At 42.5% G+C, this 23,823-nt stretch overlaps 1 protein-coding gene across 5 annotated transcripts in view; it reads right to left on the minus strand.

The window, feature by feature from the left end:
- mical3a (microtubule associated monooxygenase, calponin and LIM domain containing 3a) overlaps positions 1 to 23,823 on the minus strand; it is a 136,281-nt gene that overhangs the window by 28,386 nt on the left and 84,072 nt on the right. For 3 of the 5 annotated variants that reach the window (XM_034685266.1, XM_034685265.1, XM_034685264.1), the window contains exons 16-22: positions 23,625 to 23,789; positions 12,260 to 12,446; positions 10,315 to 10,409; positions 10,061 to 10,154; positions 5,817 to 6,012; positions 2,949 to 3,259; positions 21 to 104 (exon numbers count right to left, since the gene is read on the minus strand). In XM_034685266.1, coding sequence (XP_034541157.1) covers positions 21 to 104; positions 2,949 to 3,259; positions 5,817 to 6,012; positions 10,061 to 10,154; positions 10,315 to 10,409; positions 12,260 to 12,446; positions 23,625 to 23,789 — 1,132 coding nt within the window. Of the gene's footprint in view, positions 1 to 20; positions 105 to 1,287; positions 1,351 to 2,948; positions 3,260 to 5,816; positions 6,013 to 10,060; positions 10,155 to 10,314; positions 10,410 to 12,259; positions 12,447 to 17,670; positions 17,782 to 23,624; positions 23,790 to 23,823 lie in introns of all 5 variants that reach the window. The other 2 variants (XM_034685261.1, XM_034685263.1) reach the window with 2 other exon arrangements.

The following is a 23,823-nucleotide window of genomic DNA, read 5'->3' on the forward strand; positions in this document are numbered from 1 at the left end:
TTATTATTCTGCTTGCTCACCCTGATCCATCTCTGTGCCGGGCTCCATGTCCGGGCTGTCTGCCTCTGCCTCCAAATCCTCCAGATCTTCATCCTCGCAGGGCTCTGACGAGAAACAGCAAGAAATGAGTCAGTCTGCCGCTTTTCTTCCTCCAGCAAAAAAAAAAAAAAAACTTTATTCAGATTCCTACAAAGCTAACCTGCACTGCACTTTTCTGCAAGCCGCATTAAGTAAGAGCACCAGATTCTCAACACTGCCTAATAAAAACAACTACTAGGAGAGAATCTGAGAGGCTGGGTGCTGTTATATGAAACATACGCTAAAAAGAAATATGTTTCAAAACCAAAATCCATTTTTCCTGCCAGAGGTTTTCTCTGGCACAAAAATCCTCTGTTAGTTTTGAGGACTGGTAAAAACCTCTACAGCGGGTCTGTCAATAAACACAATGAAGGAGAAGCACAGAAAAGAAGCGGTGAGGGAAACATGCAGCTATCCATTTTTAATAATCACAAATGGATGACATTTGAACCGAGCAGCAGCACGGCCAAAATGTTAATGACGTGGGTTAAGAGCCGAGCAGCAGCCCCTCGTGTAAACACTTTGTCAGGAGGGGAGATTCGTCTTACGACACTAGAGTCAAAATGACCCTCGTGGTTAATTCATGCAATTCTGAAATAATGTCACAACCTTAAAAGTCACCTCTGCTAAATGCTCTAAATTGTCAGGTTTTCAGAGGCTGCGCACTGAATACTAATAACACAACTGATTCTAGTGGATGTGAACACACACAAAGATCCACTCAGAGCTTTTAACCCCGAGAGAAGTGCTGGCTATGAAATCTAAAATGCGAGGGGCTTTCATTCCCTTCATTTAGCTTTGAACAATTGCTGAAGAGTACACCTGAACTGTACAGCCTCGAACTTAATGCACATACAAGTGTGTAAGAGCAGGATGTGAGAACAATGGAAGCAGATTCAAGTGAAACACCTCACGCATTACCCATCAGGGCGCGAAGCTCTGTGCTGTTAAGTGACTTTAAAGACGCTGTGTGAGTTAAGAGGAGTACATATGTGGAAGTTAGGAGGAAATGTTGAGAGATTAGAGGTTAAAGTTGAAACACAGGTGACGCTCTGAGAGCTCCTGAGAGTGCCGGCCTTGCAGAACGCATGCTTGTGAGTTTTTGGTTTCTGCTGTGTTCGCTGCATGCTCCAGGAAAATGCCAGCTGATAGACAGATAAAGAGCGAGTCTAAAGCGGGATGTCATGATCCCTTTTAAGTCTGTGCTACCTCCAGACAAGGACTCCAACCAGACTCGCACTGCCTCGTGTCGGGCGGATGTGTGGGCGGGGGCTACATTCAAACCAGAGGATACGGAACAACGAGGGATAGATGGCAGGGAAATAACAGTAAAGTAATTAGACACATGGGAAAGAAAATAGCAGAACACAAAAGAACAAAGCAGAACAAAATCAAAAGAACTGACAAAGGGGTTATATGGTGCACTGGGATATAACACAAGAGCTTTAAATTCACCCCAGAGGACCAACAGCGTACAACTCTGAACGACAAATTAGGAGAATGAACACAAAATGAGACATTCCAAATAAAGCAAGGGGACAAAAATGTACAAATCAGACATGAATACAAACGACAGCGGGGTTAGTTTGTACACAGACGTACAAACATCACAGCAGCAGCCACACGGGGGAAAGGAGACACTCTGATCTTCACTCTGAGGCCTACAGCTTCCAATCAAAGCCGCTCAGCTCCTCTGCAGGGGGTTACCTGTGGAGGACGGCTGTGTGAGCTCAGAGGGTTGGGAGGGTTGGGAGAGTTGGGAGGCCAAGGCCGGCTGGCCATCCTTCTCTCCCTCAGAGTCCAGGTGTGTTTTCACCAAACCTGGGATCGACTGGGGATCCACAGGTTGCAGGGCTTGTTGGATGTGAAGGTTCCTTGCTGTACGGCGTTGTTACCATATGGTGAAGTGTGTGTGTGTTTGGGGTTGTGGAGTAGTTGTGTGTGTGTATCAGGTAATCAGAGAAAGATGAAGAGAGGCAGATGCACAGGAAAGGCAGAGGAACGGTAGAAGAAGAGGAGGAGGGGAAAAAGAGGAAAAATGGAAGAGAAAAGTCAGAGAGACGATTAGATTACAGGAGCAATAAAATATCATCAGAGGTGGGATGAGGGAGGCTGCATGCACAACTACAACAGAATCAAACCATAAAAATGAGCTCCAAAGACACAAGATTAAAGAAATGATATCAATTTGTTGAACAGAATAATTCTTGCCGCGTATTACCAAACAATATCTTCAGCGCCTGGAGGGAAAACAAAAACCTCAAACATTCATCAGATTAGTGTGTTAAAGCTAAACACACACACAAACACACAGAGGGATAAACAGCAGGTTAGAGAGGGATGAGACTCAGAAACACAAACACAAACAAACCAAAAAACACGTCAGCAACCAAAGAAAGAAGAAATAAACACTATTTGTTGAACTCCGTCACAAAGAAACCCAAACCAGCCAGGATTAAACACCACGCTCAAAGTTACTGCAAACACATCCACAGGCAGGTCCGCTGCTACCTTTAAATGTACCAACATCCTCTTCATCTGTCAGGAACTTCTCCAGCCAAAAGCCGGACTGGAGCTCTCTATCCCAGGGGCAGTAATCCCCCTCTGCCAGCAGGGGGAGACACAGGCCCAACGGAACACAAATACAGATACACATTTACACCGACACACACAGACACACAAAGACACACACAAACACACACAAACACAGGCAGCACAGAGGAAGGTAATGAAGAGGATGAGGAGGAGAACAGTGATATACACAGAGACACGTCACATGAGGCAGACTTTGATAAAAAGCAGGAGGAGTTCTGGACAGAAATGGAGTCGACAAACAACAACTACATCTACCGACTTCAAAACTAATTTACCATCACTCGACTCCTCTTCCTCTTCTTCATCCTCATCTTCCTCCTCTTCCTCCTCCCCGTCTAACTCCCCGTCCCTGCTGGCCGTGTCGCAAAGAGCATCGTCATCCCCCTCCTCGCCCCTCAGTTTGGCGTGGAGCTCCACAGCCTCCTTCCAGGGGACACCACCGAGGTCCGATGGGCTGGTAGGATGATGCTCCACCTCCGCCTCTGCCTCCGCCTCCGCCTCCTCCTGATCATGATAGTGATCATGATACTGATCATGATCCTGGTCCTCATGTTCGTCCTCCTCCTCCATGTCTGACTCTGAGCTGCTGTTGGAGGACAGAGGATCCCAGTTCAGAGTTAGAACAGGAGACAACGTGCAAATAACAGGGAGTGTCCTCATGCAAACTATTATTACCAAATCATTGAGACCAAAGCTGGCTTCTCTTTTTAAAATAACGGTAGGTGTGATTTTACAGTTTGACAGAGAAGAGCAGAATGTATTGAAGGCTGCCTTCCCAAAACTGAGCTATCAAATATACACATTTATACATTCAACAAATACAATAACATGATGAAGTACCCCTAGTCCTTGCATTGTTTTTTTTTCACCTTGTTTTTACTGACTCATGGTATATTTGGATCTTGTTGTTAATCAGGGTAACCCTTCTTTTAGCAGTCTTCTGTAAAGACTGAATTATCACCATTGTATAATCCTTCTTTTATTTATTCTATTTTATTTTATTTTATTTTATTGTATCGTATTATGATTTTATTTTATTGATTTGATCATCATGATTCGCTCCCATGGCTTTTCCTATCACTGCTATGCAGATGATACACAGCTTTTCCTGTCTTTTCCACATGACGACACAACTGTCTCTGCTCGGATCTCATCCTGCCTTGCTGACATTTCTAAATGGATGAGGGAACGTCACCTACAGCTCAACCTGTCCAAGACTGAGCTTATTATCATTCCAGCCAGTCCCACTATGGACCCACAGATCAATATCCAGTTTGGATCTCAAAACCTCATGCCCACTAAGTCTGCCCGAAATCTGGGTGTCATGATCGAAGACCAGCTAACCTTCAAGGTTCATGTTTAGGAAGCTCTTTAGGAAGCACTATGCACTTAGCTAGACTGTTCTCCACTGTTGTCCCCAGTGACAGATCATGTCGTCCAGCTACAGTTGACTCACACTGTCCTGCTCTACTCTGGGAATCTGTGTTCAGCTCTTGAGTGACCCAGCACTTGGTACTTCGGACATTATTTTGGTGATGTTAATTGTTGATGATGATTACAGAAAGTCTTACATGGTTTGGTTGCTTCATTGTAGATGTTCCTTATTTTACAAAAAAAAAAAAAAAAAACCCATACTGATCTTGTTTCCTCTTGTCTAGATCTTTGCTTGTGTTGTTCTCGTATGTACGTCGCTTTGGATAAAAGTAAATAATGGATAAATGACATTGTAACAATGTAACATTGCAACATTGCATTATCAAATATTTTACATCCCTTTCCTTACCACTTTTGAATATTGCTGTTGTTTTCTGTCTCTGTCCTTTTGTGAAGCACTTTGGGCTGCACGCTTGAATGTATGAAAGGTGCTAGGTGCTATATGAATAAAAATGAATTGAATTCAGTTGAGTTTTTCATCACTGTCGTCATTTTGTTTTTATGTTTACTAAGTCTGTCTTGTGCATTTGACAGAAACCTACCTACAGGTTCCAATAAAGTAACCTAACTTATATTACCTCATCAAAGTATAGATTTATTCCTTAAACTGCCTCCAGCTTCTTAAATGTGAACACTTTTCCCTGGTAGTGATGTAAATATCTTTCAAACTTGGCCTCTTGGTCAAACAGACATCTTTAAAACATCGCCATGGGCTCTGGGAACTAATGATGATCTCTTTTGCCTTTCACTCTGTGCTCTGTAGTCAGGATTAACTAAACAATTGAACATCATTACTCTCGCTCCTCAGCTCCAGAATTACCAAGCTGGAGCAGGTAGACACAGAGCTGTCTGAAACTATGCCAGTGTTCCAGTTTGACTGGTGACCATGTTAACTGGTGGCTCTCAGCCGAATGGGTCTGTGGTTGTCGTTGTTACAACGGCTATTGAAAACAACTGTGTCAACATTTACTCATCAGATATGTCTTTCATGAAAGAGTAAACAAAGAGGCACCCATGAGGACTCTCTGTTCTCAACAACATCCACAGACAGTCACAGGCTGAGTCACCAGGTAACAGGGGAACAAGTTCAGCCAGAGACTGTTTATTAAAATGGACACTGATAGTGTTCACAGTGAAGCCACAAGATGTAGAGCTCCCCCTGCTGACTGGCTGCAGTATAGGTCCAAAAGCCCTCCACCTCCATTATAACAGATGGAACATGGGAAAAACAGTCAAATTAAAATACACGTCAACTAAATGTTTCTCAAACATTGTGTCTGTCATTATTACGCTGATTTATGTCAGTGTTCATTTTTCCATGAAGTTTAGTTTTAATTAGTTATGTAATGTTTAAAGGATGGGATATCAGCCAGGTGGCTTGTGCACGTCTTGGCTCCACCAGCACAAAATGTCAGCTTCACATTTTGTAAATGAAGGCATGTACTCTATATACAGTCAGTGAGTTAAACCAAAACCCGCTTGCACATCTCTTTCTCAGTGTGCCTGCAACATTCATGCCGGCTTTGGTTGTTTTTGTTCAGCTGCTAGACTTCAAGTTCACAGACTGAGGTCTGGAATTTCACCACAGCATGCTGACATGTTGATATGACAAAAAATGTTTCATCAGTCGAGTTGGTACCACAAATTGTGCATCCAGCATGCTCTAGATGTATAACCATGTGAAAGTATCTCAGTGTTTCTGTGTTTACCTGGAGCCTAGGTCGGCGTCCGTGGCCTTGTCAAGCACACTGCTGAGGTTGTGTTCTGCCAGCGTCTCCTCCGGCACCTCCTCCAGCTCCTCCTCCCTCTGCATGGATAGGCGGTAGTTCTCCAGCTCGATACGCTCCGGGGTTCCCCGCAGACGTTTGGCCAGGTTGGGCTCCTGCAGGCCGTTGACCTCAGGTACTGTGGGCATCAGGTGGAGACGGCAGGTGATGTGGTGGGTGGTAGGTTGGAGGGGAAAGAGAGCACAAAAAACTGAGAATCAGGTAGGTTCAGGGATAAACAAGGGGAGCAGAGGGGAAGATAACCTCTGCAGTGGGGGAACCATGCACAAGTACATAAATGGCTTTCAGTGTATTTATTTATGTGTGTGAAAATGAACGGACCAAAACAAATCTACTGTAAAATGAATTTGTGTAAGTAATGTGTGTGGCATGTAAGTCTAGTAGCATCAAATCCATCACACATCCAAGAGCCAACCATACTTCGGGTGCATTGTGATTAAACCTCTCACTCGTTTACTGAAAAGAAAACACTGTTTGTATTTTCAGGACAAAGTGACAAGGACACACCGCTTGATAATCTATTACTGGATTTATTGCATTAGTTAAAACTCCTACAGCAAGAAGTACGGACAAACACAGATAAGTATAACACTTTAGATAACTGGCTCATACTACAGCTGTACAGGAGTGCCTTGCCTTTTTCCCATCCTGAGAAGCAAATCTGAAAACTCTGTTGTTTTTTTTAAACTTCGCTTTTTGTTGAATTAATCAAATCATCTTTAAATTATTCTTACCTTGAGCTTTAAACACTCATTGAAACAAAGATCTAACTCCAAAAATCTATTCAGGATAAATCCATCTAGCATTACAATAATCATTGAGACGATGAATGTGTGATATTTGATACTGAATTTGATGTTGTGAGGATGAGGAAGATAGCTAAAAGTACCGAGGCTGGGAAATGCAATGCAAATTTACAAAGGATGAAACACTTTTAAAAAGTTGGAGACAAATTTACATTTTGGAAAACATTTTTAATATTTATAAAACAAAATTACATTAGCAGAACACTTTTACCAAGGACAAAACAAATGATTCTGACAGAAAAGGCATGTACTAACAATTTTCAAAATAAAAGACGTCGGTAATATGAAAATGTGCAACAGCCAGGGGGAATTCATATATATTTGACATTAACAACCCTGTTTCCACTAGAATATTTTGATTCAGACTGATAAGAGAACACCTCAGAATGTGTTCCTGCCAATCACAGCTATATCTGAGTTGGAATTTCAAAAGAAATGTATATGCTAAATGTCTATGGTTTTTATTTTGAAATTCAAAATCAGATATAGCTGTGACTGGCAGGAACACATTTTATGGTGTAATCAGTCTGAATCAAAATATTTTAGTGGAAACAGCGTTATTAATGTCAAATATATATGAATTCCCTGGCTGTTGCACATTTTCATATTACAGACGTCTTCTATTTTGAAAATCGTTGGTACCTTCCTTTTCCGTCAGAATCTGCAGTTTGTAATTTTGTTTTGGGACATGTTAAAGTGTTCTGTCACTTGTAAATTGTCTCACCACTTGTTAAAGTGATTCAGTTTAAAAAAAAAAAAAATCTTAAATGTCAATTTGTTTTGGCATGGGTTCAAGTGTTTTGCTGATGTTGTTTGGTTTTATAAAATGTAAAAATGTTTTATAAAATGTAAAAATGTTTTCCAAAATGTAAATTTGTCTCCAACTTTGTAAATTTGCTTTGCACTTCCCAGCCACCATAAAAAATGTTTCCATAGTTTCTCAAATTAAAACCCTAAAATGTGAAATATTGATGAAAATCTGTTTATGATTCACATACCCTGGAGTTAAAGGGCTAATGCGACCTTTTATCTTTTTTCTCTGTATTCTTTTTTAATATATTCAAATCTATCTTTTATATTAACTACTGGATAGTGTAAAGTGCGCAGAGGGATGTTGTCCACCCTGAAGGGATTATATTGCATAATCACCCGCTCACTTTACATTATCTTGCTTATTACCCGGCGGCCAACTAAACAAACTGACACGAGGTATTTATTTATAGATGATTTTATTGATTTAAAAATGTTTAGCTAAGAAAAGCACTCCCTCAAATTCGAGGGTCGGTAGGACTTTCATGGCAACAGACTCTTGTCAGCCTGCTTATCGGTCAAACTAATATTAAACTGAACATTTTATTTATTGGTTAAGTCTAAACATGAGCCTGCTTTACTGTAATAAATCATGATGAATCATGTTGAACTTTATTTACAGAAATAACCGCAGCTCCTGTATCAGCTCCTCTTCCTGTAACTTTCCTTCTCACTCAGCCAGTCCTGTAACTCTGACAAAGCTCAGACCGGGTTTCGGTTTGTGTTTGCATTGATTGTTTTCTTCAATTTAATCAATGTCTCTTTCACTCTGCTCCTCGTGTTTTTTAACTCTCGTGTTCTTCTCGCGTCTGGTGACTGTTAAGACATTCACCACGATCTAAACTTTTGATCTCTCAAAGTAAACTGAGAGTAATATTAAAAAAATCCTCCATGATGTTTACTGATGATTTTGCAGCACTCCTTTCCCTGGACTGACGTGATGTGACGAGTGTGATCAGGGTGTCCCTTGAGGTAATAACAATGTTTTGGGGTTTTGACCAATCAGAATCAAGCATTCAACGCAGTGAAAGATTACTAAGAAAGCCTGGTAATAAACGAGATTTACTTACTTTTTTTTTTTCGATGGAAAATAACATGTTTGTTGTTTCTGTAATCTTATTGTCTTTATAGTATTTTATGCAAATATATCATCTACAGTAATAAAAGTAAGTCTTTCACATTATTAATACATAGAAATACTGTAACATATACTTAAAGTGCTCATATATTTGAGAACAGAAGCTACTTAAGTTCTAATAACTACACGTGCCACACAGAGCAGCAGGCCTATTCTTCATTTACTTTAAGTTGCTCTACTTATGTGAATATCTACCTACTGATTTTCTGCACCTCTTCTAGTCATATGTATTATTTTCAACTATAATATGCAGAGCAATTCATGTAGCAAAGATGCACTATTTGAGCAAGCACAAGTGGCTCTTAGCAGCAGTCTGTCAGGGTGAGAGGGTGAGGGATGCAGGGAGACGGGGAAACCCAGGAGGTCAAACAGGAGGGGTGAAAATCACAGGAGAACCAATCACAGGCACTGATTCAAGCACGAGTCGAGCTCTCAGTTTTAAGCTGCTCTGATAGGAGGGGGAAAGGTAAAGCTCACAAAAGCACTTATTCAGGCACTTCATCACAGTAAGGTGGGATTCAGTAGGAGGGAAAGTGTAGGTGCAAAAAACAGCTTACAGAGAGAGAGAGAGAGAGAGAGAGAGAGAGAGAGAGAGAGAGAGAGAGAGAGAGAGAGAGGAACACATCACAAAGCAGGCTCTAAAAGAAACACATCACAGAGGAGGAGGTAGAGCTAAAGAGAGCAGTCACAGGCCACTAAAGGTTACAATCACAAAGAAAAAGCTTGGCTTTTCATTAAAACACAGGCAGAGAAACACTCAACTTATATTAACTATTTCTACATGCCAATCTTTAACGATAATTAAGTTTAGAGAGTTGAAACATTTTAAGATAAAGCACAACAGGAAGCTGTGCAACAGAGTTAAAGAAAGGTTAATACTGCAGCCTGGAGAGCTGACCGGAAGAGCTCTGTGCAACTCTTTTTTAATTTTCAAGCCAAGGGGAGAAAATAAATGTAAGATGCATCATTAATTCCACTGCCAGAGCGGCCTGCCTCGGCCAATCACAGGTCATAAAATCTCTGCTGACAGGAGGAGAAAGAATGCTGCATCTTCAGGAAATAAATCAGGAATCACAAGATTTACATGAACACTGCAGGCTCAGTGAGTCAATACAATCAGCTAAATCTGTACAATCCCACTCACATTAGTAAGCCGAGAGTAAAAGGAGGTAAGGACGGGGGAAAAGGAGGGACAAGAGAGTCATGCTAGAAGAGGTCGAGCAGGACATTGATGGTGAAACAGCAGAAGAGGTAGATGCAGTAGGTGTACAGGAAGGGAGAGTCTAGGGGGTTGTGTGCCACCTGGTGGCAGGTCCAGGAGAGCGTGCGGCGAAGGGTACGCAGCGGGACTCCCACGCCCCTGGCCAGACGGCTGGGCGCAGCCGCCACAGCAAGAGAGGAAAGTGGGGTACCTGAGGGCTGGAGCTCGGCCGAGGGGGCTGCGGCTGCCATCGCCCTGCCTGGGGCATCTACGGTCGCTGTGGGAGTCCTGGGCACCTGGTTCTCCTGCAAAGGTAGGAAGACAGATGAGATGAGGACGACTGTGCAGAGACACGCTGGGAGACACAACTCGGATTTTTGGAGATAAATGTGACAATATCTTCGTTTATAGCCATTTAATCCTGATCTCCATCTAGGTTGAATCTGATAAAGAAAAACCAGGTACCTTAGCTGTGATGGGAGCAGGGGAGGGAGCAGGCCTCTTCCTCTGAGCATAGCCAGACAGACGGTAACAGTAGTGGGGCTTGCAGTAAAACTTCCCTGCAGGACAAAGAGGAGACAGCACAGGAATAAAGTCATTAATGCATAGATAAATAGTGGACAGCAGATTTCACCTGACAGAGTCCACAGGCTTTATCTTTCTTTATCTGCAGACTGTTTGTCATTCAGAATAAAGACATCTCTCTCTGTCTCAGCTCAGAACAGCAGTGTGTCTAAGTCCCACGGCTAACGCTGAAAAACAGACACTCTGTCTGAAAGAACAATCTGCCGCCTGTCCTCCAGCACAATGGATATCTCACACGGAGGAAGAAATATGGAATCATGTGAATGAGCCGGCCTCTGGGGTCCTTTTAACGGCAGTACTCTCAGAGAATGTCTTTAAATTTTAAGAGGTTTTAAACTCTGTGAGCTTAGAGCACCTTTGAATTTTTCAGGTAGCGTACGTTCTGTCAGAGCAAAAGATGAAACCAGCCTGGTTATATCTTTGGGTTGGAGGAGGGTTTCGTTAGCTCATTCATCTCTAGAGATGGAGTGGGAGTGCTTTGACTCTGCCTTAATATCTTTTTCATACAACTAATGGAGGGAACTGTGTAGCTGAAAAGAGGCGAACACACGTGGCAGCAGCAGGAGGAGAACTTGCATTTAAGGACAGCATTTCCCACCATAGACTGTACATCCAAATAGATGCTGTAAGTGCTCACTGACTGTGAAGCCAAAAGATTTAGAGCTCCCACTGCTGACTGGCTGCAGTATAGATCACAAACCCTGCCTCCTCCATGTTAACAGATGGAACATGAGCGAAACTCTAAAATCAAAGTACAGGTCAAACATGCTGGTTATGTCACAGTGTTCATTTTTCGGACCAGTTTAGTTTGGTAACTTGTTTGATGCTATAAAAGGAGGGTGTGTGACGTCATGATTGAAACCTCTGTTGACCGATAAGGATCCTGCAGCGCTGTGTGCACTGGATTATCAGAGTAGAGCAGAAACAGTGAGAGGAAATGTAACATACACTAACATAAGAGTCATTGAACTTTACTTAACCGTGGTTGTCTGCTTCACACCCACACAAGAATCTGTTCTGCCTTGGGCTGGACCCTCCTGAGGGCACTCTGATGTTTTATCAGTAAGTAAAATGCATGTTTTGGTTAGAGGAAAGTAGTGACCTTTTTCCAGTCAGGTCACTTGTGCACACGTCTTGGCTGCATCAGCGCAATATGACAGCACCTATCAGTCTTTTGGCTTCACATCTTACAATGGGCGGAATGAAGGCATGTTGTCTACTCTTTGGCAGTACTGTATTAGTTTAAATTAGTATATTATAGTACTATTTTCTATAGCAGTTTTTCCTGTACATGTGTAAGCAATGTTCTTAAACATCATTTCTCATTCTGTTATCTTTAATAGTTAAATGTATCCCTCATTGAGAATCTCATGTCTTTGCAGCATGTCTTTGAGCAACCCCATGACACTTGTTCCAGTCCTAATGCAGATGGTCTCACTGGTTTATGTAGCTCATACAGAGTCATTATTATTAATTACTAGTGAGCTAAAACTCCTCTCTAAGGCTTAAAAGAAAAAATAATGGGGAAAGAGTTTCAGGAAATGCCAATTGTTTGCTGCAAAGCATGACTCACTGCAAGCCTTTAATGAACTCTGTAACCACACCGTTATATCTCTGTTAAGAGCTCTGAACTGTTCCCCCAATAAAGAATAAAAAAATGCCCCTCTCACACTGGTTTAGTCGGGTTCAAGCAAAGCTTTGCTCTGCAGCTGTGATAAGTTCAATTCAATTTGGCTGCCTTTCAGGTTTGCACACTTTTTTTTAAAGCTGGTTCAGTGATGGAGCAATGGAAGGAAAGAAGAAGTCATCTTAATGCTGGTCTCACCATCCTCCACATCAAAGGCGTAGGACGACAGTCGCAGTGTGGTGTTGCAGTAGTCGCACTTGAAGCAGCTGCGATGGAAGAACTTTCCCTCGGCACTCAGCCTTTCCATCACGTACACACGCTTTCGACAGAAGAAGCACACGTCGCTGCCGCCAATGTTTACAGGGAACTCTTTTCTGAGGGAGCCCTGAGGAAGGAAAGAGGAGTCATCAGTGAGGAGAGGAGAGGAGAGGAGAGGAGAGGAGAGGAGAGGAGAGGAGAGGAGAGGAGAGGAGAGGAGAGGAGAGGAGAGGAGAGGAGAGGAGAGGAGTTTAAAGCTCACACAGCAGAGTATTAGCGATGTGTGCTTGGTATCGAGCTACTTAATAACCTATTAACAAAACCACCACAGAGCAGGTCAAAGTTATTGATCAGTAAGTATCACTTGATAAAAACACAACATTATCACATACTGCAGTAACTGAGCAAACACACACTCCTACAGCTAATGGGAGGAAGACAGAGGGTTAAACTGCGACAGTAAACTAGCACATACATGTATAAACATCATATCACTGAGTTGATGATATGTGAGAAAACAGCGCCCTCTGGCTGCTGTCCATGCAGCCACATGCCTTCATCCTCTGACACAGCATGCTTACCAAGTCCCTCCTCTCAGGTAGCGGTTTAGGATCTTCCTGAGACTGAAGCTGATTGGCTATCTGCTCAGTCAACGAGCTAACTCCGCCTGTGTACATCCTTACATAGCGCTATCAAGAGCATGAGGAGGAAGAGAAAAGACAGGTGGACGGACGTTAGAAAAATAATAGATGGAGAGGAAAGAAAACATGAAAACAGAGGGAGAAGGAGGAGTGTAAACGACAGGAGCAGAGACACAGAAGACAAACCACAGTGTCTGACAGGATGTTCAGACGTGACACAGTGATGTTTTCATGCTCGGCTGATCAAGCGTTTAGATGTGCCGGCAGCTCAAACCGACTAAAAAACAGCTCACAGCAACGTTCTCCACAGCTGATCAGATAACTTCACATCAACAATAATAACCTCTCTCATTATCTCACACAATGCTGAGTCTCAAAATAAGAGCTCAAATATCTCAGCATTTAAAAGAGGACAGCTTTTCACTCACATGCACACACACAGGCCGTGTTATTAAGTTATCACATAATATAAACCAAAGAAAATGCTGGATCAAGATGGTTTTGTGACATCCAAATAAAAAAAAAAATCTGTTTTAGTCCTAAAATAATCCACACCAGGTTTGGGCTTCTGACTTACAATAAAATAGTCTTTCCAGGCCGGGAGTGGGGGCCTGTACCAGGAACCAGGATTTTTTGTTTTTCTGGGCAACTTCAGGGTTCACTCTAACTCAGGGTTTTTAGTACTAAGGTGGTTCACTTCTTCCTTACCGAGGTAGATCAACTTATGCTGAACTCCTTTCGTTCGGGATAAGAGATTATCCTCTGATGATCCGCCCACTGACAAATCAATTTACGCGATCGTGGAGCTCAGTGAGCCGATCGAGAGGTGAGGAGGGAGAGACAAGCTGAGAGCTATTTTAATTTTTTCTTCAAGTTATATTTTTGGGCTTTTTTCTGCCTTCATTAAGAGAGGATGAGACAGTGTACAGAGAGGGAAACCAGGAGAGTGAGGGGACAGTGACCACTGCAGGTCAGATCCAAACCTGGGCCACTCAAAGTCACAGGAGGCAAAACTGGTGCCTTTACCTACAGGAAGCTTAGTCTGGTCTGGTTTTAAAAATACTAACACATGTAAATGGATGTTATTAATCATGCTCTCTTGATATCATCCTTCAACAGAGACTAAAACAGGGTAACACAGGCGCCTTAAAGTTGCTGTACTCAGTAGATGTTGAATTATTCGTGCTTATCGCTTTGAATTATGCTTTCATATTCATCTTATCTCCTCCATACTGCTGAGTTTGATAACGTCAGGGCTGCAGCTGAAATTTCCCATCATACAAGCCACAGGAACAATTTGGAGCAACAAATGAGTTAAGAGGAGTTATTACAGTCATACATAACATACACTTCTGATGTGAAAGTGATGACACCAATATTTTGCTCATGCTGCTCATGGAATTTGGCCTAAAAATCCTCAAACATAAGGTAAAATGATAAACAAGATTCTGGTTCTGTCCTTCTTTCTTCTCTAATATGAGAATAAATGAGGTCACATGTTAATTGAGGCAAACCTCAGCCACGCAGGCTGCCACTGGAGGAGATTTTGCAGAGCTGCAGTCCTGCTGTATTGCAAAGTTATCACTACGACAGTCTGAACGGTGCTTGTCAACAGGGGATTTACTCTAGATGAGGTTTTTGCTGCCAAGTGCTCATCCAATCCAAATCAGCTACCAGAGCCTGCCTCTGCAAAGTGACTGTGGGAATTATGACTGAGTTCAAGCTCGCTGAGACGAGAATCATTCTGTATCTGTTCAGATAAAGTCTCAGTCAAGGACTCATCACTTGTCAGCAAAACACAAGAGAAAAAAAGGTTGACAACAACTCTGTTAGTATTCCGCACAGCACGACGATCTGCTGAGGTCATGTGTGGTGACTTCTGTAAACATGTGACAGACAAAATGCAGGTGTAGTGTGTTAGGGTCACTGCAGTCCATTCAGTCCTTCAGGTGTGAAATGACTACCTGTCTCAAGGTGTCAGAGGAGGAGGAGGGAGAATCAGGGGGGGACTGGGCTCGGGCCAGGTGCCATTGTTCCATAAAGAAACGTGAGGGTTTCCTCTCAGGCTCCACAGAGAGGAAGGAGACGGGAGAGTCAGTAAAGGCTTTCAGAAATCTGCTGCTAAACATTTCCTTGAATAAACTTAGTCTTACGGTCAGCTTTATTCCCTCTCTGGCTCTATGTGACACACCGGCATACATTGCTGAGTAACATGATGCTTGTAGCTTAAACTGAAGCCTCTAGTTTTTGTTTCATGTAATCTTTGTGTCCCTGAGGTTTCTTCTCTTTAATAATGTTTCTATCTCTGCACCTGTGCAAATAACTTAAAGCCGCCTGAGCTCAACGCAGATCATAAAGCTAGTCGTGAGTTTTCTGTGAGCTCTTTAGTGGTTTAAGAGTCTGCAGCTAACACTATTGTGATAAGCATTTCTTTATCTTACTTGTGTGTTTAGTCACTATTAAAAGTAGTCTATTATAGTATCTATACAGTACTTAACAGTTTAAATCTAAGATTCTCTGCAGAAAGAAGACCATATTAAAGGCACTGTGAGGAGTTTTCATGTTGTGTTGATTCTGGCGCCCCCTCTGGATGAAATCAGTACTGCTTTTCCAGGATGAGGGTTACATTTCCAATGAAGAGACATCAGTTAAAAACACCTTAGAGCTGGGCAATATTGAAAAAGATGTTATCATGATAACATTTTTTCAAATCAGTCTATATCGATAATTAGCAAATCGTTATTTCATTTAAATTTAAAGGCAGATTTTTGCTCCTGAGTGAAAGTTAGAGAAACCGAATGGTTTGTTGGCTTGTATCTGGGATTTAGTACTCTTTCTCCCTCATTTTTTACAGTGCTAATAGGAAGCAGGTCTTTTGTGTAAGATGAGATTTTAGGGAAGTTTTTGTTTGTAGATTCTGTTTTCTTTAATATTGAGTGGCAACTAGCGTTTAATGCACATTAGCACCCCCGTCCCTTTCCAGTGGTTGGGGGCCGTAATAACAGGTTTAAATATATCACATTTTTATCAAACATTTGTTATATTTATATTGAGAAAAAGGATATCACAATAAGTATTGTTATTGAATTATCGCCCAGCCGTACTCACAGTGCCTCATCTTTACAAGTTAATTTTTAGCATTTTGCGCTCCTACTGTCACTATCTGAATGATGCTGAAGTATGCATGTGCAAACCAACAGCACTAAGCAGCTCACGTCACATAGACGCAGAGATGATTTCTTTTTACTCCTAAAAAGGTCTAACTGACCAACCAGGGTGAGTCTGGCCTGAGCGTGCGTTCCTTTCTCTGTAGCCTTTTTATATAACATCTATAAATATTGCAGCAATGGTCTGTCTGTGTTCGTAGAGATATTTCACCTGTGGTCCAGCTTTCTTGCTCTCAAACTGCGAGGCGAGCTGCTCAGCCCTCTCCTGAATACTAAGCACATATAAGGGCATTTGATCGTCAGAGTGCAGCGGCCGGGCTGGCTCCTGCAGGGAATAGGATGACTCAATCACAAAGGGCATGTGCAGGCTTTCAAAAACAATCTCCTCTGCAGAAAGCTTGTCATTGTGGTGAAGGCTGTAGATGCTATGTTAGCCATTATTTTCATATTTCTGTCTGACAGCCTTTAATTTATGCAGTGATGTCAGTGTGGGTGAGGAGGACAAAAGGTGGTGTATTTTAGAGTTTCAGTCCACAGATTTAACCCCAACCTTTCTGGGACAGTCAGGAGAGGAAAGTGGAGACTCAGAGCTCTCAGACAGGCCGCGTGATAACTTCCACTGCTCTAAAAAGAAACGGGACGGCTTCTTCTTGGGCTCCAGGGAGGAAGATGAATTGAAATGAGGAATTAGACTCAGGACTAGTTTTCACACACAGTACAGCTCAAGAAATCCACTCAATAACACTTTTTGTTGCATTGGAGAGCATGCAGGGTGTTCACCTTTGGTGCCCTGTCAGGTTTGCCCTTAAACTTAGCGATGAGACGGTCAGCCCTCTCCTGAATACCAGGTATGTGAATGTGTCCGGGGTCTGTCAGGTTCAGTGGAGTCCACTCCTGCAGAGGGAGCTGTAGTTGAGGCTCAATGAAGATTTTGGGTGCAGCTTATGGTGTATTTACAGCTAAACCGTGATTGCTTTAAAGAAATGTCAACCACAGACAACAGAGAGAAAATGTGCACACACATCCATGCAGTCGCTCGTTTACTCTACCCCGTGTTTCACAGGCTTCTCGTAGTACTCAAGCTCCTCTTCCTCTGGACTGCTACCCAAATGCTTGAAGGCAGAAACACACACATTGTATCAGCACTTTGTTTTTGCTTGATGCACACCAGATTCTGAACAAAAGGAGTTGTTGAATGTCTGTTTTAGAACAGCTTGTTTTGCAGATTCTCTGACAGAGCCTGACAATGAGTAAAAACTACCCACAGTCCCCAGAGTCTGCATTCATTTACGAGCCGTCACATCCCAACAACACAGCCTTCAGCATTGAAACAAGCTGCTGCTCTGATAGTGACACACACTCCTCCTCACAGAGAGGCAAACAGGCTGTCACCTCTTCGGAAAGTTCACTCTGCAGAGTTTTGTTTGTATTTACTCTCCACGAAGCACAGGTCACATCTGAGCTACAGCATCCAAACTACAGAAGATGAAAAAAAAGGGAATAAGGGAACACAAACACACGGACACAGCAGACTATGCGTCACCTCTGACTGCAGACAGAGCGAGGAGGTGGAGGAGGAAGAAGGGAGCAGAATGGTTTTCTTTGGGCAGCTCCGAGAGCCCGAGCCGGACAGATGGTCTGCACCGAGTCTGGCCTTGAGAGATGAAGGACAGGAACATGAGATTCAGCAGAGAATGATGAGAGTGATGACGAGCTGTTGTATGAGAGGAAACAAGGTTCATGCCTGCAGCTGCTGCAGTTCACACTCACTAATACACTTCATTATTTGTTCAAAATCTTACAAACCTGAGAGGTTATATCAGAGTGACTCATCACACACTGAGTTATTGATTTGGTTAATACAATTAGTGTGGTGTCATCACGCTGGCACACAGGTTTCCATACACAGGAAATCACCATCATGAAGGTGATTACGGCAAAATAAACACTGAGAAATCAACAGAGGGGGAAATGATTCACTCGATCTGTCATAGAGAATTATTTTCTACTGACAATAAAAGTGTCACAACAACACTTTGAGTGCAAAATTACTTTGGATTAACAAGATTATGTGAAGTCTTATGAATGACTTTCAGCTTTCAATTAACTCAGCAGCTTGACACTAACTGTGCAGTGAGAGGACACTGAGGACGATCAGAAACATAACTTTCATTAAGGCTGAGTGAGATATTACTTTTAATATATGATGTGTTCATGTGCAGTAGCCACATATGAGCTGAAATACATCATGCACATCACATTAGTTTTTCTTGCCTGATGCAAAACTTGAACTCACCAGAGTCTGTTTTTAATTAATCTCCAATAAAAGTCTGGTTTTGTCTTAGTGCAGATGCTCACATGAACACAGACTGCAGTGCATGTTTGTCTAAGTGTCATGTGACTATACGCTGGAGTCATCACAAATAACACGACAAACTCTCAACTCAGTGAGACAGACGGTGTTTTACCGCTCGTCCCTGTGCTTGTTAATGTTGTGGGGACACTTGAATGGGACCACAGAGTCTTTACCTTTAACTTGTGGTGCCGATTACAAACTTTAAATATCTTCAGAGATCTGGACACAGTTTGGTTTAGGTACGAGGGGATTTGATTTATAAGCGGAAAACAGACTGAAGTCTAGACCCAAATGATAGCAAGCATAACAAATTTGCTTGGAAATTGTAGGTTGTTCACATATGAATACAATGCACTTCTGTAGGATTACTTTCTGTATTCTAAAATTGAAATACCTCAGAAGAAAACATATTGTGACATCAGTTTTGTTCCAACATGGCGCAGCTTTAACATGCATTCAGATGGAGTTTGAATTATCAGAGATGCTACAATCAGATCGAGAGGTTCACTTAAAGGCTTCTTAAAGTCGCAACTTTAACTTTTTGGTATCTGATTTAATAGAATTGAGGCATAATACTTCAAAACACACTGGCCACATTTTATATCACCTTATTGAAAATTCCTTTTAGCTTGTTTGTCACGTGTGCTATGTTATGAGGTTGTTAAAGGTATTTGCTGTCCAGGGTTGCTTAATTTAGTTCTAAAGAATTAGATATAATAATCTTCTTTTATGTTGTTTTCACATAACAACTTAAAACTTCTGAACACTTGGAGTCTGAAGAAACACTTTCCAACCTCATTCCAGGAGTATGTTAATGCAGCGTAAATCCCTCTATACAGCAAAGTCTGAGCTTCAAACAAAAGCCTGTTTTCTAGACACAAGCCAAAAAACAGACAGCTTTCTAGACATCAGCAGGAGTTTACTCCAGCTAGCACTAAATACGCTGATGTTGTTTTTTAACCAGAGAGAACAGAGGAGCAGGATGACAACCAGCCGTCTGCAGCTGGTCTTCTACTGAGGCAGGAGGAGGGGATGAAACACATTTGATCTACTTTCTCAGGATACAATATATCAACACTAGTGAGGTTAAGTCTAACAGGTTTTAGTTCTACTGTGAGGGCAGAAACACAGTAGGGGATGTAGACTTAAGATTTTTGACTACATTAAACCGGTATGAGGGGATGAAAAATGAAAGAGGGGGAGGCAGACATAGAAAGACGTTCCTGTAGTGTGTCTGCGTGGTACGAGAGGACTTTAGCCTGCAGGTGCCTTAATAAATGCTCCTGACAATATAATATTTTAGCCGCCTGTTGATTTGACACCTGATAGACAGGTGGAGCTAATGCCCCAAGCAAAATGGTGAAAGTATCAAAAGAGCAAATGATAGAGATTTAGAATCAATAATCGTAGAAAGTAGACGCAAAAATATGCTATGAAAACTCATTAACACTTTTTTATGATTCATGATTGCATGTTCATCTTCAGCTGTTAATAAACAATGATGTTATAAGAACTTTATTTGTTTGAAAAACATTTCCACCTCCTAACAAAAGCTTCCTGCTGCGCCTGGTCTGTTTGCATCCGCTCTGTTTGCAAACTTCTGCTGATGAACTCTCTACCCGATGGGCTGTTATTACCTTTAAAAGTTGATCTGTCACTGCTGACACTGCAGCAGTGATTTCTTATGTTATTTAATATATTTATAACACATGGTTGTTGGCAAGGTTTTGGACTCCTGCATCATTAAGACTCTCGATGTTTTGCTGATTGATTCTACTGCTCGGGGCTCACTCAGCTCTGTGTTGGGGGTTTTACAGAAACTTGTATGATGATCTCAGGAGATGTTGTCTGGCCCAGTGAGGCCTTGCTTTTGGACTGGAGGGCTAATCCATTTCCACCTGTAATGGAGGGGAGGGAGAATCTACACCCTAATAGGATGTAAGCGGGGTGTGGGGACTACCAGGTCAGCGTCTCTAAGCGTACCTGCTCCCCTCTGTTGGGCAGAGTCTGACACTGGACCATTTCTTTGTAGCGGATGCTCAGCTGCTCCTGCTGCTGTGTGCGTCTCTGAACCGGGACAGGAGAAGCGAGGGGGAGAACCATGATGGTGCCACACTCTTATGAGTCTTACACAAGCACAAGCACACACTGCACACCTCGTTCAGCTGTTTGATTAACAAGTTAAAATCACTCACTGAACAGTCCCTCCAGGATCTTGCAGACTTTTCTGAGATGGTTCCCTGATTTCACTGATATCGTATATTTTATATACACCATCAATTACAATGTTTGCTTTATTTTGTGGTATGACCATAGACTGTATTAATAATTGACGTAGTATCAGCGATGTGTTTCTGAAGCGCTGTTTTGAAGCCAGTCGTCCGTGGGAACCATATTGGATATGCTTAAGTCAACCTAACTTCTGTCGAGGTAGAGAGGCAGGCTTTAGGCCTCCTAGCCAACAGCTACAGTGTTCCCGCCTGTCAATCAAGTCAGCTGTGCCTCTCTCATTGGAAAACTCGAAATCTTACTATCTACGAAATTGCTGCATTATGAAAAATTCACCCCCCTACAGTGTGTGCCGATCGAGGAATGAGTTATTCAGACTACACTATTTTTTTGCACCAGGCTGTAAACATGTTTATTTCTGCTGCAAAGATCAGCTTTTTGGAATTGGTGAGTATGTGGTTTCTGGTACTTCCAGAGCAAGCCTCAAGCTGACACTTAATGAACTGCAATTTTTAACACTTCCACATTAGCTTCAATTCTTGCAGCCGGAGGTTGCAACTTGGTCACTTGTTGAGTATAGAGCCGCTGTAGCTTGAGGTCTGATTGTAAAGCTAATAAAAGAGAGACGATCACACCAGAGCCATGACTTTCAGCATAAAAAGTCAGGCTACATCATGCACCACTTTAAAGTTATTAAAGACTCTAAACCCTGCCCTCTGATGTTTATACAACACTGCAGACCTCTAAGGATCAATGTTTTGAATCTCAAAGACGTGAAGTTAGTGATTTAGATGTCAGCACTCAGGGTAAAATCAATGAGAGATTGAATTTGCAGAAGGTTGCAGAAAGTTGTAACTTCCTGGAGGGACTGATTAAGTTTTGTTAACCACACAACTGCAGCTACAGTTAACTCCAGTGAATCTACAGAGAGGGAGAGCTCAACTTGGTGCAGGTCAACACAAAGTAGCTTTCCTCGCTATGACACACAACAGAGACATGTTGTTAGACCTAGCTGTTAGTCTCTACGGGACGAGGTGGGGCGGCTCTTCTCTTTACCTTTCTCCATGCGGGGACAGGTGCCAGGCGCACTGGCTCTTTCATTGGGGTTGGGGGCAGGGAGAGGGGTAAAAGGCGGTCCAGATTGGGCAGAGAGTCCCCCTTTGTGGTCAGATAATGATGAGTGATGGCAAGCGGGGCCAATAAGAGGCCAGAGTGACCATGCAAGGCAACAAGCAAGATGAGAGGAGGAAATAAGGAGAGAGAAAAACAGAGAGAAGGAAGTGAATCATGGATGGATGGAGTCACAGTGGCTGGAAAATAAGAGTCCAAAAGTAATGAGGAAATGACAGTCACAGGATCATGCTGAGGGAGCTGTGTGGTATTTATAACAACACTTAGAGATGCAGCTCGATAACTGTCACGCAGAATGAACATCAATCTCAGACTGAACAGGAAGAAACACAAACAGACTCAGTAAAGTGTCTTGGATAAGTGTTTCTACATGATTCTGCTCCAATGCATTTACACAAACCAGATTTTACTCACTATTGAGTTGTTTTTTTTTACAAACTAAATGATTAAACTCAGCGACTCTAAAGATTTCTGAAGGACCAAAAAATGACAAAAACAGCAACTCTGGCATAAAAACAAACATAACTCAGTAAAGTCTTTTTGAGAATACGTGTGCTAGCTGTGTGTCTGCAAACAGCAACAGTTGAGAGTTGTCTTCCTCCCCATCAACAATACCGTCTAGTGTCTTTGTAACCCACTCCACCCTCCCACTCTGCAACCAGCAAGCAAACCCAATCTCTGCGAACCAATTCACCCCGAGCCCCCAGAGCCCAGTCAGCCCGCCTACAAGACCCAGAACAATACCCAGCCCGCCCAACATTAGCATTCTGGTCCTCAGCTCATTAAAACAGCGGCCTACGGCTCAGCCATCATGAGACTGGAGGAGGCCACGGCTTCTTCACAGCATGAAATCTACACGAACATCAGAGTTCTAATCATAGTGGAAACAAAACCACAAAGAGAGCGCAAAAGTGGCCCAGACTCTTCTAATGACCATCGACGTGAAATGTTTCTTCATCCTCAATTTGTTTCCCATCTCCATCCATCTCCTCCAATGAAGGCCTTTTGGAACAAGGCCAACTTTTTGGACATTTCCAGTACAGCCAGCGGTAAGCTCTTAACTTCAGGACAAGATCTCTGACTGGCAACTTGAGAAGCGACCGTATGTTCAGATCAAAAGAGAACCCAAATTCGCCCCTCCAGATATTTCTGCAAATTAACACTGTCATTTATTGGTTCATAACATCCCCTAAAGGAGCGCCTGTACATCTGTTTGTGGTGAGTCTCAGTTTCACTGTAAACAGTAAGTTCCACAGAGGCTTCACTCGGGCTTCCTTCAGCGGTATGAACCTGAAACAGAAACTGATGTTCTTTTGATGTTCTTGAAATTAAGTTTGCTGAAATAACGGCATCATGACACAGATTCGTCAGGCTTTGTCAGGTCTGTCCTCAAGAGGAGAAGAAAACAACTTTTACAATGTTTTTTATGTTGAATGGAGATGGGATCCATCATTTCTGATGCATTAAAGGAAGTCACAAAATCTAAACTTTAGTGACACAGCATCAAGCAGATTTGTGTCTCAGAGAAATAAATCCTCCTCAGATTCCCAACAATGGGAGCTGGGATGCCATTACGCTGGACTGCGTTCCTCCTGCTTTTGCTCTCCATACAGACCCCAAAGCCTAATCCAACCTGATTGGTCAATACTACTCAGACTACAAAAAGAAACCAGAACTCTTCCCGAGCTAAAATCTGGACCCCTGAGTACAGATCCTTCTTCTTTATTTAAAATCTTTAAATGAAGATGACCCTTAAAAGCATCACGTGCATCCTTTCGTACCTGTCTCTTGAGTCCTGAAGGCTGCGGAGCGTTCTCCTCAAACTTGGCGAGCAGCTGGGTGGCCATGACCTTCACTTTGTTGTGGTTCCCTGCAGCACAGGAGTCCATTTTCCTCTCCGTCATGACAGCTGTCCTGTCGTCACGGCCGCTCCTGGATACCTCCTCCTGAGACAGAGTAGAAAAACAGAAACATTAGTCA

This window comes from Notolabrus celidotus, chromosome 6, assembly GCF_009762535.1.
Source record: "Notolabrus celidotus isolate fNotCel1 chromosome 6, fNotCel1.pri, whole genome shotgun sequence".
NCBI classification, from domain to species: Eukaryota; Metazoa; Chordata; class Actinopteri; order Labriformes; family Labridae; genus Notolabrus; species Notolabrus celidotus.